Source organism: Siphateles boraxobius, unplaced genomic scaffold (genome assembly GCF_051911475.1).
Source record: "Siphateles boraxobius isolate OS27281-9 unplaced genomic scaffold, OSU_SipBor_1 6, whole genome shotgun sequence".
Taxonomy (NCBI): Eukaryota; Metazoa; Chordata; class Actinopteri; order Cypriniformes; family Leuciscidae; genus Siphateles; species Siphateles boraxobius.
The window spans coordinates 6,032,501-6,047,217 of NW_027509186.1; the positions used below are offsets into that span (position 1 = coordinate 6,032,501).

The 14,717-nt window shown below is 37.3% G+C and overlaps 1 protein-coding gene across 4 annotated transcripts in view; it reads right to left on the minus strand.

Moving 5' to 3' along the window:
- Positions 1-4,674, minus strand: part of panx1a (pannexin 1a) — a 15,185-nt gene extending 10,511 nt beyond the window's left edge. For all 4 annotated transcript variants that reach the window (XR_013195886.1, XR_013195885.1, XM_077207508.1 and 1 more), the window contains exon 1: positions 3,697-4,674. Coding sequence is in view for 2 of the 4 variants with exons in the window: in XM_077207508.1 (XP_077063623.1) it covers positions 3,697-3,880 (184 nt within the window). In the remaining 2 variants the exon portion in view is untranslated. The remainder of the gene's footprint in view (positions 1-3,696) is intronic.
- Positions 4,675-14,717: the final 10,043 nt, after the last annotated feature.

The window sequence follows — 14,717 nt, forward strand, 5'->3', positions numbered from 1 at the left end:
GATGGAGACTAAGTGTGTGTGTGTATAATGACATGGGTATTACACTGGTAGGTTTGATGGGTAGGTTTAGGGATAGGGGAGTGTAAGGGGATAGAATATACAGTTTGTCCAGTATAAAACCATTACGCCTATGGAATATCCTCACAAATCACAAAAACAAACGTGTGTGTGTGTGTGTGTGTGTGTGTGTGTGTGTGTGTGTGTGTGTGTGTGTGTGTGTGTGTGTGTGTGTGTGTGTGTGTGTGTGTGTGTGTGTGTGTGTGTTGACAGTGAGACAGTTGCATTGGGTGCACAGGAGCTCAATGTGAAAAATGTATCTTCAGTGTTGGGCAGTAATGCGTTAGCAGTAACGCATTACAGTAATAATATTACTTTTTGCAGTAACAAGTAGCCTAATATGAACAATTATTATTTCAGTAACAATATTACAGTTACCATCCATAAAATAGCTTGTTACAACATAATTTTGTTGCCTAAACCCCTACTGATTTGAAATCCAACAATCAAACCATAGATTCATTTCCGTAATATATTCAAGACCTGTACGTGCATGTGACGTCACTATTGCAGCAAACTAGCTTGAAAGCTAGAAAAGATAGAAAAGCACCCACCTATTATCAAAAATCCTTCTAGAAAACAAGTTTTTTTCTTATTATAGCTACAATTAGAATCAAGTCACTCACTGACAATTTATGATATGAATACTTCCCTTACTCAAAACTCACTGTAAAACACCACTGTATGTGTAATAACTTCCGATTGTGATCTAATGTAGATTTTGGTTATGTGATTAGGCAGAAATATGTTGTTTGTAGCATTTTAGAATAACCTAATCACTACACCTGCTTAGCATTTCTCATGTAAACATCATTTATTCTTTTAAAAATATCCCAATGTTAAAATAATTTCAACGCTTTTTTAAATTCTTGAATGAATCAGTGTTTTTGAATACATGAACTTACTTGAACGAACGGTTTAAGGACCCACTCAAAGCCAATCCCTTAGTAACAATGTAACTGCACCAGAACAAGGAAAGACAAAGCTGCGCTGATACTGGACAAATATCAGCAGTCCAAGAAAGCCTGAGTGTTACAAACAATAACCCAACAAGCTTATTGTCAGCTTATGAGGAACCTTATTTTGACAGTGTTGTTTCCACGCTCTGTTTAGTTTTGGTTTCTGATAATGTCCTCATTTGTTTAGTCTAGTTTGCTTTCCTTTGTTCTGCCCTTGTATATAGCCCTGTGTTTCAGTTGTTCTTTGTCACTTCTCGTTTATGCACTGTGTGGATTGCGTAGTTCTCCTGCGTGTTCATTCAGAGTGTTTGGATAATTAATAATAAACTGTGTTTTTGAATCTCCCTCATCTTCATGCCAGCTGACCACATCGAAACACTTATTTATATAGGAAAAAAATATTAAAAATGGTGATGATATCATATATCGAAATCCCGTCACCGCGACAGCCCTAGTAATAAGAGTAGGCCTATTATCCCGAATCACCCAGCACATCATTTATTTGAACCGCTGCCATCTGGGAAACGCCACAGGTCTATCAAAACACGCACAGCGAGATTCATGAACAGCTTCTATTCAAAAGCTATCACGATAATGAACTATGAACTGAAAACACACCCCCAAATCATCACCACAACACACTCTTGATATACAAGACAATTTAAGTGAAATAACACTATGAGCACTTTATTTAATAATGGGCAACATGGCCTTTGATTGCAATATGAACTTAACTATTCTTAACTGTATACGTTGGAAAGCCTAAAAATGTTGTATGTAAAATTGTACAATAACAATAAAGAAATCTATCTATCTAAAAAATTACTTATATTATCCGTCTGTTGTGCAAAGCTGCGCATTCATGAGACAATGTCAGCACAGTAATTCACTCGCACAAGAGCACAATTTCAAGATATCAAGATAAATATCTGGATTTTGTTCCGGTTGTCACAATAACAAAAGGTTCTTGCGTTCACAACCGTCATTCTGAATGTCCTCTAACTGGAGATCCGGTCCGGAGATAGTCACCTCAGAGTAGAAAATAAATACACATATACTTTTGGGGTTTTCTAGGTGTTGTCTTTTGAGTAGTTTTTTAATTAATCTTGATTTCTCAAAATAGTGCACTTGTGTGCTTTACTCAGGCGGGGCGGGTGGTGTGCTAATGCGATCTCATGAACATGCAGTCGTGCACCAGACCAACAGCCAAAGTCATGATTTTATCTAACAATAATTTCAATTTTGGTTTGCTTTTCACCACCCCCTATTGTATATCCTCGGGACACTTGAAAATTTGGTATGAATAGCATGTGATCGTTCTGTGAGACTTCAGCCAGTATAAGGACAAGCGCAAGCAGAATTTTTATTTTTTTATTACTTTTTGTGGACTGAAAAATAAAGTCATACATGTTCACGTTTCAATAGGAGAGAGGCGTGCCAAGCGTGTTCATGAGAATCATGCGGCTTTGTCGTGCACAACTGCGATAGCTGCATTTTTATAGTTTCTCCCATCCAAAAATCCCAATGAGATTTGTCACTTTTTATAAGGAAACATTTCAGCTTTCAAATTCTGTCCATTTTATCATGAAATTAAAACAAATGTACCAGAAATATTTCAAAATAAATCAATATTGAACTGAATTATGAAATAATGTCTAACTGTGAAACCATGATATGTTTTGAGACTATTATCATACCATAAAAATCGCATACCATTGCAATTGCCTATTATTACAAAATAATGATATGGTTACCGTTTATTTTTAGTTGCTCTTGTTACAGAGTAATTATACAAGTAAGTAAACAGTTGCTTTAAATAACGAACAGATTTAATTGAGGCATTTATTCACACTTAAACATTGATGCATTTATGTAGAGCGCATTACATATGGTAAATGGAAGCTCAAGCTTAGTTGCTTGTGAGGGTTTGTTCTTGCACATCAAACAATAAACTTACTGAAATATCACTATTTGCACTTGTAACCAAGAGGATTTTTTGCTGCAAACATCTACCACTATTAACAGTGTAAACAGCATTTACATTTTTACGATTTACATTTAGCGTACATCCCCTACTGGGCTGTTCTGCGATTTTTAAATTTCAATCAATGTTTATACTTGCCATACTTTCAGAACTTGATGTATTACAGAGATTATATAAAAATACTTTAAATCTCTTGAATGCAGATGTGTGAGACAATGTTAATTTTGTGAGATAATACAATAAACATGGCTTTTATAGTTCATATTAATTATATAACTTGATGTAATGACATAACATTCAGCATAATTTGTGCTGTCACACACTGGAGGCCACGCAGGCGCCAAATACCTCTGAAGCATACCTATATTTAAGTAACTTAACCTGTTTTTTTGAGGAAAAAAAACCCAGGAATTGGGTGTTTACCGTTGCAGTACAATTTAGTCAATGTGGAAACTGATGTGTTATTGCTTATGCTATACAAAAACTATATATATATATAACAAAAGCAAAGGATAAAATACTAACTTCAAACTGCAGTTCAGGTCATATGCAATTTACTGCACTTCAAGACTGAATAGATCGGCATCAACAGTTGGAAATTGTAACAGGTTCAAAAAGAAACTCAGAAAAGTATGTAGACTAGCAAAACATGACTTGTTTCAGATCTCTGATGATGAGTGTGAGAAAAGCACATACCGACAGACACTTCCTGAGCGAAGGCTAGAGAGATGAGGAGCAGAGGCAGACCCACCGCGATACAGGTGACCATCTTATCCAGAGCCAGCTCTAACCTGATGCCCTTATACTTGTTCTCAGACGCGGGCTCCTTCAGCACGAAATCCGAGAACACATACTCTGTGGCGGCGTGCGCTATAGCCATGACGTCCCTCTGTTATCATCCATACATCTAATCACGAACATCCATCAAACTTTCGATTGATTGAAGAAGAAAGCCGGTCACTGTTCGAACGGTAACTTACTCATCCCCTGAACAGGCATTGAATGGTAAGAAGCTTTAAGTATGAACGGATACAGTAATTGGCGTTAGATGTGAATATGCAAACAACGACACAATTTGCGAAAGCATTTCTCTGATGTTTTCGTACTGTTCTTCTTCGTTTTCTATTTCTTCCTCATCTTCTTCTTGGATTTTCTTGGCGGTTGGCAAACCAGCTTAAATGTGCTTTACTGTCATCTACTGGACAGGAGTGTGGATCAGAAGATTTGGCATGATAAGGGGGAAGGGAAAATAATTCAAATAATAATAGTTAAAGGGACTATGTGTCGTTTTTTAGGTATTTTATTATCTAAAATCAATATTTTTATTCATAAATATGTCCTCAATGGTGTGCAAATACCTCTGCCAAGTATCTGACTTATCCTCGTAAATGAAGATATAGGCTACATGTGACCATAGACATCATGCATGTGACGGGTAGGTCCACGGAGGCTTCCATAGACATCATATAGATAGACGCCCTATCGACCGCTACTGCCTATTGGCGCGGACGAGCCGTGGGGCCGCCATCTTAAACCGGTCACCCGCTCCGCTCAGTGTAATCTGTTTGGCAGGTGCAATGAGCTGCCAGCACATTTAATTAATCATATCTCACTGAATACCGAACTGATTTTCACGCGGGTTTTTTTGCTGCAAAGGTCATACACGTAGCTACGATACAGGAGACATTGACGATTTTGTTCACAAAATACAACTAATAGTACGGTAATGTTAAATGTTAAATCTTACTTGTGTAAAGTAATCCCCGAGTGATAGTCGGCCGATTTGAGCAGGAATATGCTGCACAGTGCTCTGAAATCTACTGCTGCTATGCAACGCAAATAGGAGTATGACCTGCTTAATATGGCGGCCGCATTTCTTGCGCCACAGCCGCCAATAGGGCATCTAGTCTCTATATGATATCTATGGAGGCTTCCATGTAGTTCCGCCATTTTGAAAAACTATATTAGCAGAGAGGGTCAAAAGTACTAGGCCAACGCGTTTCCATAACTATTTTTTTTTTTTTAACGCTTTATTCAATAACAAAACATACAATAATTAAATACAAAAAAAAATACAATTAATAATACAATAACACAAAGGAACAATACAACATAAATATGAACAACTATATACATAGGGGTATTGAATCAAAAACCATTTCTTTAATTACAAAATAATACAAAGGCCCTTAAAAAGGATAAAATTTCAAGGCTTTACAACAGTCTATTGTCTTTTTTGCCTTGGTGTTCCTTACACCCTCCAATGTTTTAAGGTACTGACAAATCTCAAATTTAAATTGTATAAAACTAGGTGCAGTTTTTGCCCATCGACATTTATGAATGTGATATTTACCTAAAATAATAAACAAATTAAGGACAAAACCAATTTTCTTTTCTAGAGGCTTATCATAAAAAAATATTATATCCTTATCCTCCAAAATAATGTCAATTCCAGAAATATCCTTAAAAAAGATCTTAAAGTCACACCAAAACAATTTAGTACAAATACAATTTAAAAAAAGATGACAGATAGTCTCGTCATTTAAATTACAAAATAGACATTTCAAGTCAATATCTTTCTTAAATCTTTTTATGACCTGATTAACTGGATAAATACCATGAATAATTTTAAATGAAACCTCACGAATCTTATTAATGACACAGTATTTCCTGGAAACCATAAAAACCTCCTCCCACTTAATATCCTGAAAACGTGAATTCCAGAAACGTTTAGCTGGAGGAGTTCTAAATGAACAACAAACCTGTCTGATGAAATTATTGTTGCATTTTTTATCAACAATACTTATACCCTCTAACCTCAAATTAAAATCAATAGTTATATTCAAATCAACAGCCTTAGCAGAGCGCAGCAACTGAAGAAGACCAGAGGGTATCGCATCAAAAACCACTGCATAATCCTTTGCAGATATCGGCAGTATGAATTTATCCAGAAATTCTCCATATGAAAGCAAGTGACCATCATGACGAAGCAACTGTGTCACTAATAAAATATTGTTTCTGAACCAATATTCCAAGAAAAGTGTTTTAGTCTTATATTTAATATCTTTATTATTCCATATCAAACATCTATGGGGACAGAAATTGTGTTTGTATGCCAGCATCCAGGATAACAGAGCCTGCCTGTGAAAGTTAGATAGCTTAATACGGACTTTATTAATATCAAAGTTGCAACTGAGGAGAAACTTAATACCTCCAATTTGGTTAAAAATTTGATTTGGAATATAATACCACCATTTGTTATTAGATTTGATACAATTCTGAATCCATTTAATTTTAAAGATAGTATTAGAAACTTCAAAGTCAATGGCATTTAAACCACCTTGATGAAATAAATTGCCTAATATACCTTTGTTTAAGTAATGTGGCCTATTCTTCCAAATAAAATTGTACATTTTCGTATTAACTTGCCTAATAATTGAGTTTGGAGCATCTAAAACCATTGCTGTATAAGATAATCTAGACAACCCTTCAGCCTTTGACAGCAATATTCTACCGGTCAAAGATAAATCTCTTATTAACCACATATTAAATTTCTTTTGCACTTTATCAATTAATGGAGGATAATTTATGTCAATTCTTTCCTTTTGATTTTTACATATTTTGATCCCCAAATAAGATACTTGGTTTTTAACTGGTATTCCACACAATTCCACCACACCATCAGGCATGTCTTTCAAAGGGAATAATTCACATTTATTAATATTTATAATTAAGCCAGAGACAGACGAAAACATCTCTAAACACCTAAGTGCTGCATTTATTTCTTTGTCACTTCTCAAAAATATGGTTGTATCATCTGCAAGCTGTGAACATTTTATTTCTTTGTCAAATAAACAAAAACCTTGAAATGGGTTCTTTTTAACATGAAGGCACAACACTTGCATAACCAAAAAAAATAAGAAAGGAGCTATAGGGTCCCCTTGTTTAACACCTCGAGATATGTTAAAGCTGGGAGTTGTTCCAAAAGGCAATTTAATAGAAGTATTACAATCACTATACATTGTACAAATTGCTCTAATAAAATTGTTACCAAAGCCAAAAAAAAACCAAGAGTATCCATCAAGAACGCATGATCCACAGAGTCAAAGGCTTTATAATAATCATTTAATTTGAAACATAATAATGTAAATTATCTACTAGTCCAACAAAGCAAAAAAGCAAAGCATAGACAAAGCAAAAAAGAGCTTAACTATGAATATCTCAAACAGAGAAGGTGATTAACCATCACGTACAGCGTAGAAAGCAGCTATTGCACACTACACTCGAACTTCTTTTTCATCGATTATTGCTTTAGCTCCCACATAAAAAGCTCTTTTCCCCTCTTTGCGCGCAGCATCGATTTGCGGCCACAGTTTGTTACGAGCCTCCTTATCTTTTGTCGTCAGGTCTTCCCCAAACCGCAACTTCCTCGAGCTCAAATATTCCTCTGGCGTTCTTCCAAATGAGATCTCTTGTTGATCTAGCTACGAACCTAATGATAACTGGGCGAATCTTCTCCACACTCTTTCTGCCAACCCTGTGGCTGACATCAATGTGCTGTTGACAGGCTTCCTCATTTTCCGGGATGACAGAGCGGCAGACTTCGACCACCCGGATTTTAACATCCTCGCCTTCCTGTTCAGCCAGTCCATACAGCCTCAAGTTCCATCGTCTTTGGTACCTTTCCGTATCATTGAGCTTGTCCTCCAGTTCAGTTATCCGTTTCTGGTGATCTTCACCCACCGTTTTCATATTGGAGATGACTGCCTTTACATCCTTCAATTCTTGAAAAAGAAATTCTGTAGCCTCCTTCAAAGAATTAACACACTCTCGATTTTGCTGTATTTCTTGATTGAGAACAGCTGTATTCTGAGTCATCTTCTCCACTAATATCTTGACGATATTATCTTGTACCTCCCCGAGTGTGGGTTCAGGCCGACTTCTCTTAGAATCTGGGGTGCAAGGCTCATATTCGGGCAGGGGTATAAGACAATCGTCACCTTTCCGTACATATGAGTGCATGGTCGTCTGATCAGGAGAATCCTTTGAGCGTCCAGACACGGTTTTATCTTTGCTCTTTGCAGGCCTTTTCTCCGCCATTGCGTAAAGGAATGTATCAAATACAAAAAAATTAAAGAAAAACTCGAAGCGTAAGACTGTTTCCTCGCTATGTCTCACATATTAAGACTGCACACCATTAAACTATGAACGTTATCGTTGTTCATATGGCGTAAAAGGAAGTTAGTTTTTAAGCACAGAAAATGCGTGTATCTTGCTCGCCATCTTGGCCACGCCTCCGCGTTTCCATAACGCGTTTTCATTCAGAGCCAGCGTCACGTGACTGAAAGCAGCAGAAACGGAGGAGCAGAGCAGTGACAGGCGCTTGTCACTGCCCCGTAGGGATGGGGAAATGAAGCCTCGTGAAGCAATGAGCCTTTCCCCTAACTGTTCCGGGAAAAGATTCAAAGCTTCGAGAGTGTCGAGAACAGCGCCATCTGGTGCTTATTTAAAATAAAGCAGCCAGAAGCCTTTCTCTGTCAGATGAAGCAACCACAACACACTCCATAGTTTCAATGTTATGTGTACAAATAAAAAGCCTTACACGTTTGTGTTTGATTTGTTCATTATTTAATAAATTATTTTACCCATTAAAGTGTGACAATAAAATATAAAATGAGCATATTATTTATTAAGATCTAATGTAGGCCTACTCTCTCTCTCTCTACACACACACACACACACACACACACACACACATAGTGAATAAGGACATTGTAACTGTAGGAATGACAGAAAGGTGATAAAAATTAATTATTCTGTAATGCCAATGTATATAGATGGGGGTAGACATGTTTCTGCATTCTCCAGTATTCAAGTGGATCTTCAGCTCTTTGTATGTTTGTCTCTGTAAGGTATTTATCCACTTCTAGGATCGCATCAGAAGTGTCATTTGAGCTTGTTTGCGCTGGTCTACTGCACTGTCCAACAGAAGACAAAGGTTTCCACCTCAGAAGTGTGAGGATAATTTTTTTTTGTTGGGAGTGACTACATGTACATTGACTGAATATAAGACAAAAATTATACAATACAATAATAAAAAATAAAATAATAAATAAATAAATATTTATTTTTTCTTCTTCTTTTTTAGAAATGCATTCATTGGAAGCTATAAGCTCAAAATATTCCCAGTTAGGGGAAGTCTTCCTTTTTTTGGCTGTTGCCATTACTGTAAATACAAACCCTTCACCAAACACCCAAATACCAACACCAAATTACCTAAAAAAACACCAAAAGTGCAACGATCTTACAAAAACAAAATTACACAACAATAACAAAAAAATAATAAGTAGTTTTGGTTATTTAAATGTAATGTATTGATAAACTTTCAAAGTACAGCACTCTAGTCTCCTCACCATCAACCAGACTGAGCCAACAAGGACCTTCGAGCCTTCTGACACCCAAAGCGAAACGCGCACGTGATTGGACAGAAAGTGAGGCTTCGTTTGTCATCGATCACGTGACCTCTGGGAAACCAATACACACCCTGACACGGGGCTTCAATAGAAATTGCTTCGCTTTCGCAAAACGCACATCGAAGCTTCAGTGTGTAAGGAACTCAGCTTTTTGGAAATATTAATAATCAATAATATCTTGTTATTATTAATTATAAATATTTGGGTCAGTTAATTGGATTAACTTGATGTGGCTGAATTAATATTACAATCCATTAATCAGTTCTTCCAACGAACTCTTTTGATTATTAATTTATTCTAAGAAAAGGGTATCTTCCCTGGCCACAGAAGAATAATTATTTCTTCGCCTGTACTTGTACTTTGAGCCAGTAGCAAAAACCGTGATCGTAAAGTGACTTGTATTGCAAGCAAAACAGAACCAAATACATATTATGTACAAGTTTTATTAACTAAATATAGATATTTATATGAATATAAATAAACTAAACAACATACACACATGAATACATAAATAGGTTAGTGATAGGATGAAATTGGAAACCGGAAGAGGGTCTATGAGAAGAACCATCATAATTTCATTTTCACATTTCATTGAATTGAATACTTGCATTTGTAATGGGAACAATTCTTGAAGTTGTTGAAAATTGAAGTCGTTGATGGTTCCGGCAGTGTCAAGTGGAAGTTGGTTGAGCGTTCTCTTTCTCCAGGACCGCATGGCTGGTTTGGGCAAGGCCTGGGACTCTGTTGAGGCCACGCCGAGCACCCAGGAGAAGTGAGGAAGTCGGAAGGATGGGTGATTGGAGTCTTTGTTGGTTGGAGTCTTTGTTCCAAAACTCCTGAGATTGTCCTTGGTTCTTTGTGAGAGAGTCTTCTCTCTTTTCCATGAGGCCGGATCTGGATGGAATCGAGGCCTGCTGGGCCCTGGGGCCCCCGTGGAGGGGGAGGGGGCTCCCCAGTCTCACCAGAACAGTGTTGCGGCTGGATGAAAAAACTAAGAGAGGGCGGTCACTGTTGCCTGCCTCTGATATACCTTGAGAAAAGAACCAACCCCTAAGGTTTGAATGGACCTATGAGTAAGGTGACATGTCCGAGAGGGGAAGCGGCTCTTAGTTGATTTATGGTCTTTGTCCCCAGCATGCTTAGACTGTTCATTCAAGCTCAAATAGACACAACAAATTCACATTGCATTCTAAAAGAAGGTGATGTACATCAAAGTGTGTGTCATTAAATGAGGATTAATTTGCTAGGAAGCATGATACAGGTGAGGTTATATTGACCGTTGGGTGGTTGTTCAACCACATACACCCCAATCAAACAAAATCCAAAGTAATTTCAGGATGTTTCCTATCATTTTAAATTATCAGAATGCTTATATGACAAAGGGTTCTAAAAATATGGCTTCTTATAATAAAGTCTTCATGTGAAAATAAAGTCTTCATGTGGCTCAATTTACCCCAGGTTAGGGGTAAGTTGATCCGAATCAGTGGGTACCATCAGGGTGTAAACTGCATATAAATGAATCTGATTCAAACCTTTGTGAAATTTTTAAAGATAATTTACCTAATTTAGTTAAAAACTAATTTAATAATCAAATTTCCTTTTACAAATAGTTGTTGAAGTAATCTTTGAAAACTATTTTTTTTTACAGACATCATGTCAAACAGAAAGGATCAGAAAGGAGAGAAGAGGGTCAGAAAGGCACATAACCGCATAATGGATGTTTTCCAAGGAAAGGGTAAAAAATACAATCGGTTGGTAGAGGAGAGGATGAGTAGCCTGGTTGACACCAGACCCTTCTCTGTTGTAACTGAGAGTGGGTCTGGGGAAGGTTCATTCACAAACCATTTCCAAAGGGGTGTCACCAACGGACGTTGCTCAAATGCCTCTGGGCGGAATTGGATAGACCTAAAACCAATCAGAGCAATAAAGGAGATGACCCTTCAACGTCGCTGCACTATCGCCATCGTGTAAAGCCCGCCTCAACGTTTGTGATTGGTGCCTCGATTTGGAAAAATTGGAAATGGGTTTGAATGGGCTCTTGGCCAAACGGACTTGCAGAGCAAATCTCAAATTTGCCGGAAGTTCGTAAGGGTTTTCCTAGGATAGAGGATGAGAGGAGCATTAGGTGAATATACTGTAGGGAGACAGTTGAAAGAGCCCTAAAAGCAAATGTACGCTTTATTGCGAGAGCTTGGGATATCCCACTAGCCACACTGCAAGGTGTATAAGTGGAAATATCGCTGGGATAGACCATACTTTTGGTCAAAAACCAATCCTCCCAGAAGCAGCTGAAAAAGAGCTGGCCACAATGCTGAAGCTAATGTCCGACAGAGGGTTCCCACTTACCAAAAGGTTTGTCCAACAGCTAGCCTTCCAGTAAGCCAAAGAGAATAACATCAGTGGATTTTCACAGAAAACTGGCAAGGCAGGTTACTATTTGGTTCCAAAACTTCTTCAAACGCAATGCAAATCTAAGCATGAGAAAGCCAGAAGCACTGTCAGCCGCAAGAGCTGCAGGACTAAATGAGCAAGTGCTGAGCTAATGGTTTCATCAATATGAAAAATTATTGAAGGAACTCTGCACCGAGGACAACCCATCACATATATAATCGCTATCCGAGAATGGATGGATAAATGCTGACCTTTTTTTGGAGTGGGGTCAGATGTTCCTCCAGGCACTCCCAAATGAGGACCCTTGGCCCCACCTCCTAATCTTAGATGGGCACAGCGGTAATGTTTATAATCTACAATTCCTCAGCCTTATGAAGAGTAGGAATATCCACATCACGTGCTACCCTCTGCACACCACCCATGCTCTGCAGCCTGCAGACAAATCCAGGGTTCCCGCGGATCCTTAAAAACTCTTAAAAAGTCTTAAATTAGATTTTTTAAATATAAGGCCATAAAAAGTCTTATAAAGTCTTATTTTTACTTATGAAAGGTCTTAAATTTTAGATGACACTTCGACTTAGACATATCTAAATGTTTTCCAAATTGAAACTATCTAATTAGCGTAGTATTATTTTTTATTATTCTATCTTTGTGGATTTGCTTGTTCATGTGACAATTCGCATCACATTCGCGGCAGAATAACGTCTGTCTCCTGCACGCGAGAGAGGAGAGAAGAAGAAAGTTCAGTCGTAAGTTCATTCTTTATGTGTGTAGTGGTGTGCGATGTGTATTGTCTACTATGATATTGTAATCATTGTTTTAATGATGTACGAGGCACTGTGAGCTGACATCGCAATTGTCTCTCGTGCTCCCTACGTGATGTGTCAGTGCAGTTATAGGTAGGCCTATGTCCCCAAATTAGTTTTTGTCTTATATTTATATCATATTATGTTCTTATATTAGAATATCACATCAGTAAGAGTGGCGTTTTCCCGTGCACAAGTGTGATATATTTATGTTATACAATAGTTAAATTAAAAATAAATTAACATTGTGAGTTACTTTTTAGACACCATATTGTCAATACTGTTTGTTTTCCCTTTATTTCGCCGAGTAGAATTTCTCAATGCAACAGACAGCGATGATTTCTTGACTGAAATCCGCGTTTTGAACGAATAATTTTAACGATTCAATGAACAATCACTTGTTTCTTTCCCGAATGAATCAACCGTTTGAACAAATCGGTTGAATGAACGACTCCCTCAACTCGCTTACGGTATTAAAACAGTGACTTGCCGCCGCCTACTGGCGGTTTTAGTTTCATATTTAAATTACCCTTTAATTAAAACGTTAAAATTAGAAATCATTTCATATTTAAATATTGAATATTTATTTAAAAAAAACTATCTCATAGCTTTATTTATGCAATTGTAAATGGAGTGTAAATATTAATGCCACTTCTAATGCCGCTTCTGTGTCTCCTCTGCACTGCAAAGATGGATTTTGATTGAATGATTTAATTTGACTGGTAACGGTGGTAATTAAAGTTAAAGTTAAAGTTTAATTATTGTGTAATTAAGTATTATTGTATAAATAAGTATAATTACTGTATAATTTAATTTGAATGTTAGTATTTGACATAAAAGGTGATGCATAACTCTAAATAAGTTTAGAAAAAATGTCCATATATAGGTGAAAATGCCCCTGGAAATCAATTTAAGGTGGCAAATATTGCACATTAATTAATCATTTCTGTCACTACTGTGAACTGACAACTGCATAGAATATGAAAAATATGAATATCTTCGTGAGTCTGCTTTTAACAACAGGCCTTAACCAGCCATTGCACCAGCACAAAAACACAATCAGTAAAATATCATCTAATTATAATCAACAAAACGTTTAAAATATCGAGATGTATTTTTGTCAATATTGCATACCCCTAATGTACGGTATTAATTTAGATTTCTTCAGTTCTAAAAAAGGTCTTAAAAAGCCTTAAATTTTACTTTAAAAAGTGTGCAGGAACCCCCTGAAAGCATATTAATAGCTATATATATATATATATATATATATATATATATATATATATATATATATATATATATATACACAAATAGATAGATGTAAATGTACTAAATGTTGTTATGGTAATGAAATCAACAGTTCCCTTTCAGTCGATAACGTCGAACTTATCCGAGTTACTAACTAACTCCGAGTTACGCTCGGCTCCTCAGCGAAAAGCAAATGGTGCGTGCATCCACTTCCGTATTTATACCCGCGCTGCGTGGCGGAGTGTGAGATGCAAATCTCGCACGCCAATGTGTATTGGCTCGTTCAATAATACTCGAAGACGATAGGCTCCCTAGCGTGATCCCATTTCAGTCGGCGTCGACTACGTCCTCCGTTCCCTCCTTCAGGGAACGGTGGGTTGCATACGCAACCAGGACGTTATAGTTACTCCACCACGTTTCTTTAGTTGCCTGTGGCAGAGCTGTACTTTTGTTGGTTTTGGAGCAGATACTGAATGAGCTGATGATGATAACATATATGAGTTCCCGCATTGCACCATCAAAGCATCATCTGCACCTAGCATTGACCAGCCATAGAGGGATTGGCCTCTCTTGTTTATGAAGAGGTACTGATCCAGTACACTTGAACTAGAATCTAGTCTGGGAGTCTATCACTGGAAAAGGAAGAAGTGTGCTCCAGTTCTTTAAGACTCAGCTGCTGCGATGGAGACAAGAGGTGAGGACAGATCCTGGCCTTGCTGCCATACTGGTGATGATGGCCTTCTTCAAAAACAAAGAAGATTCACTTTTCCACCTGGCTGATGTAAGAACAATAATTGTT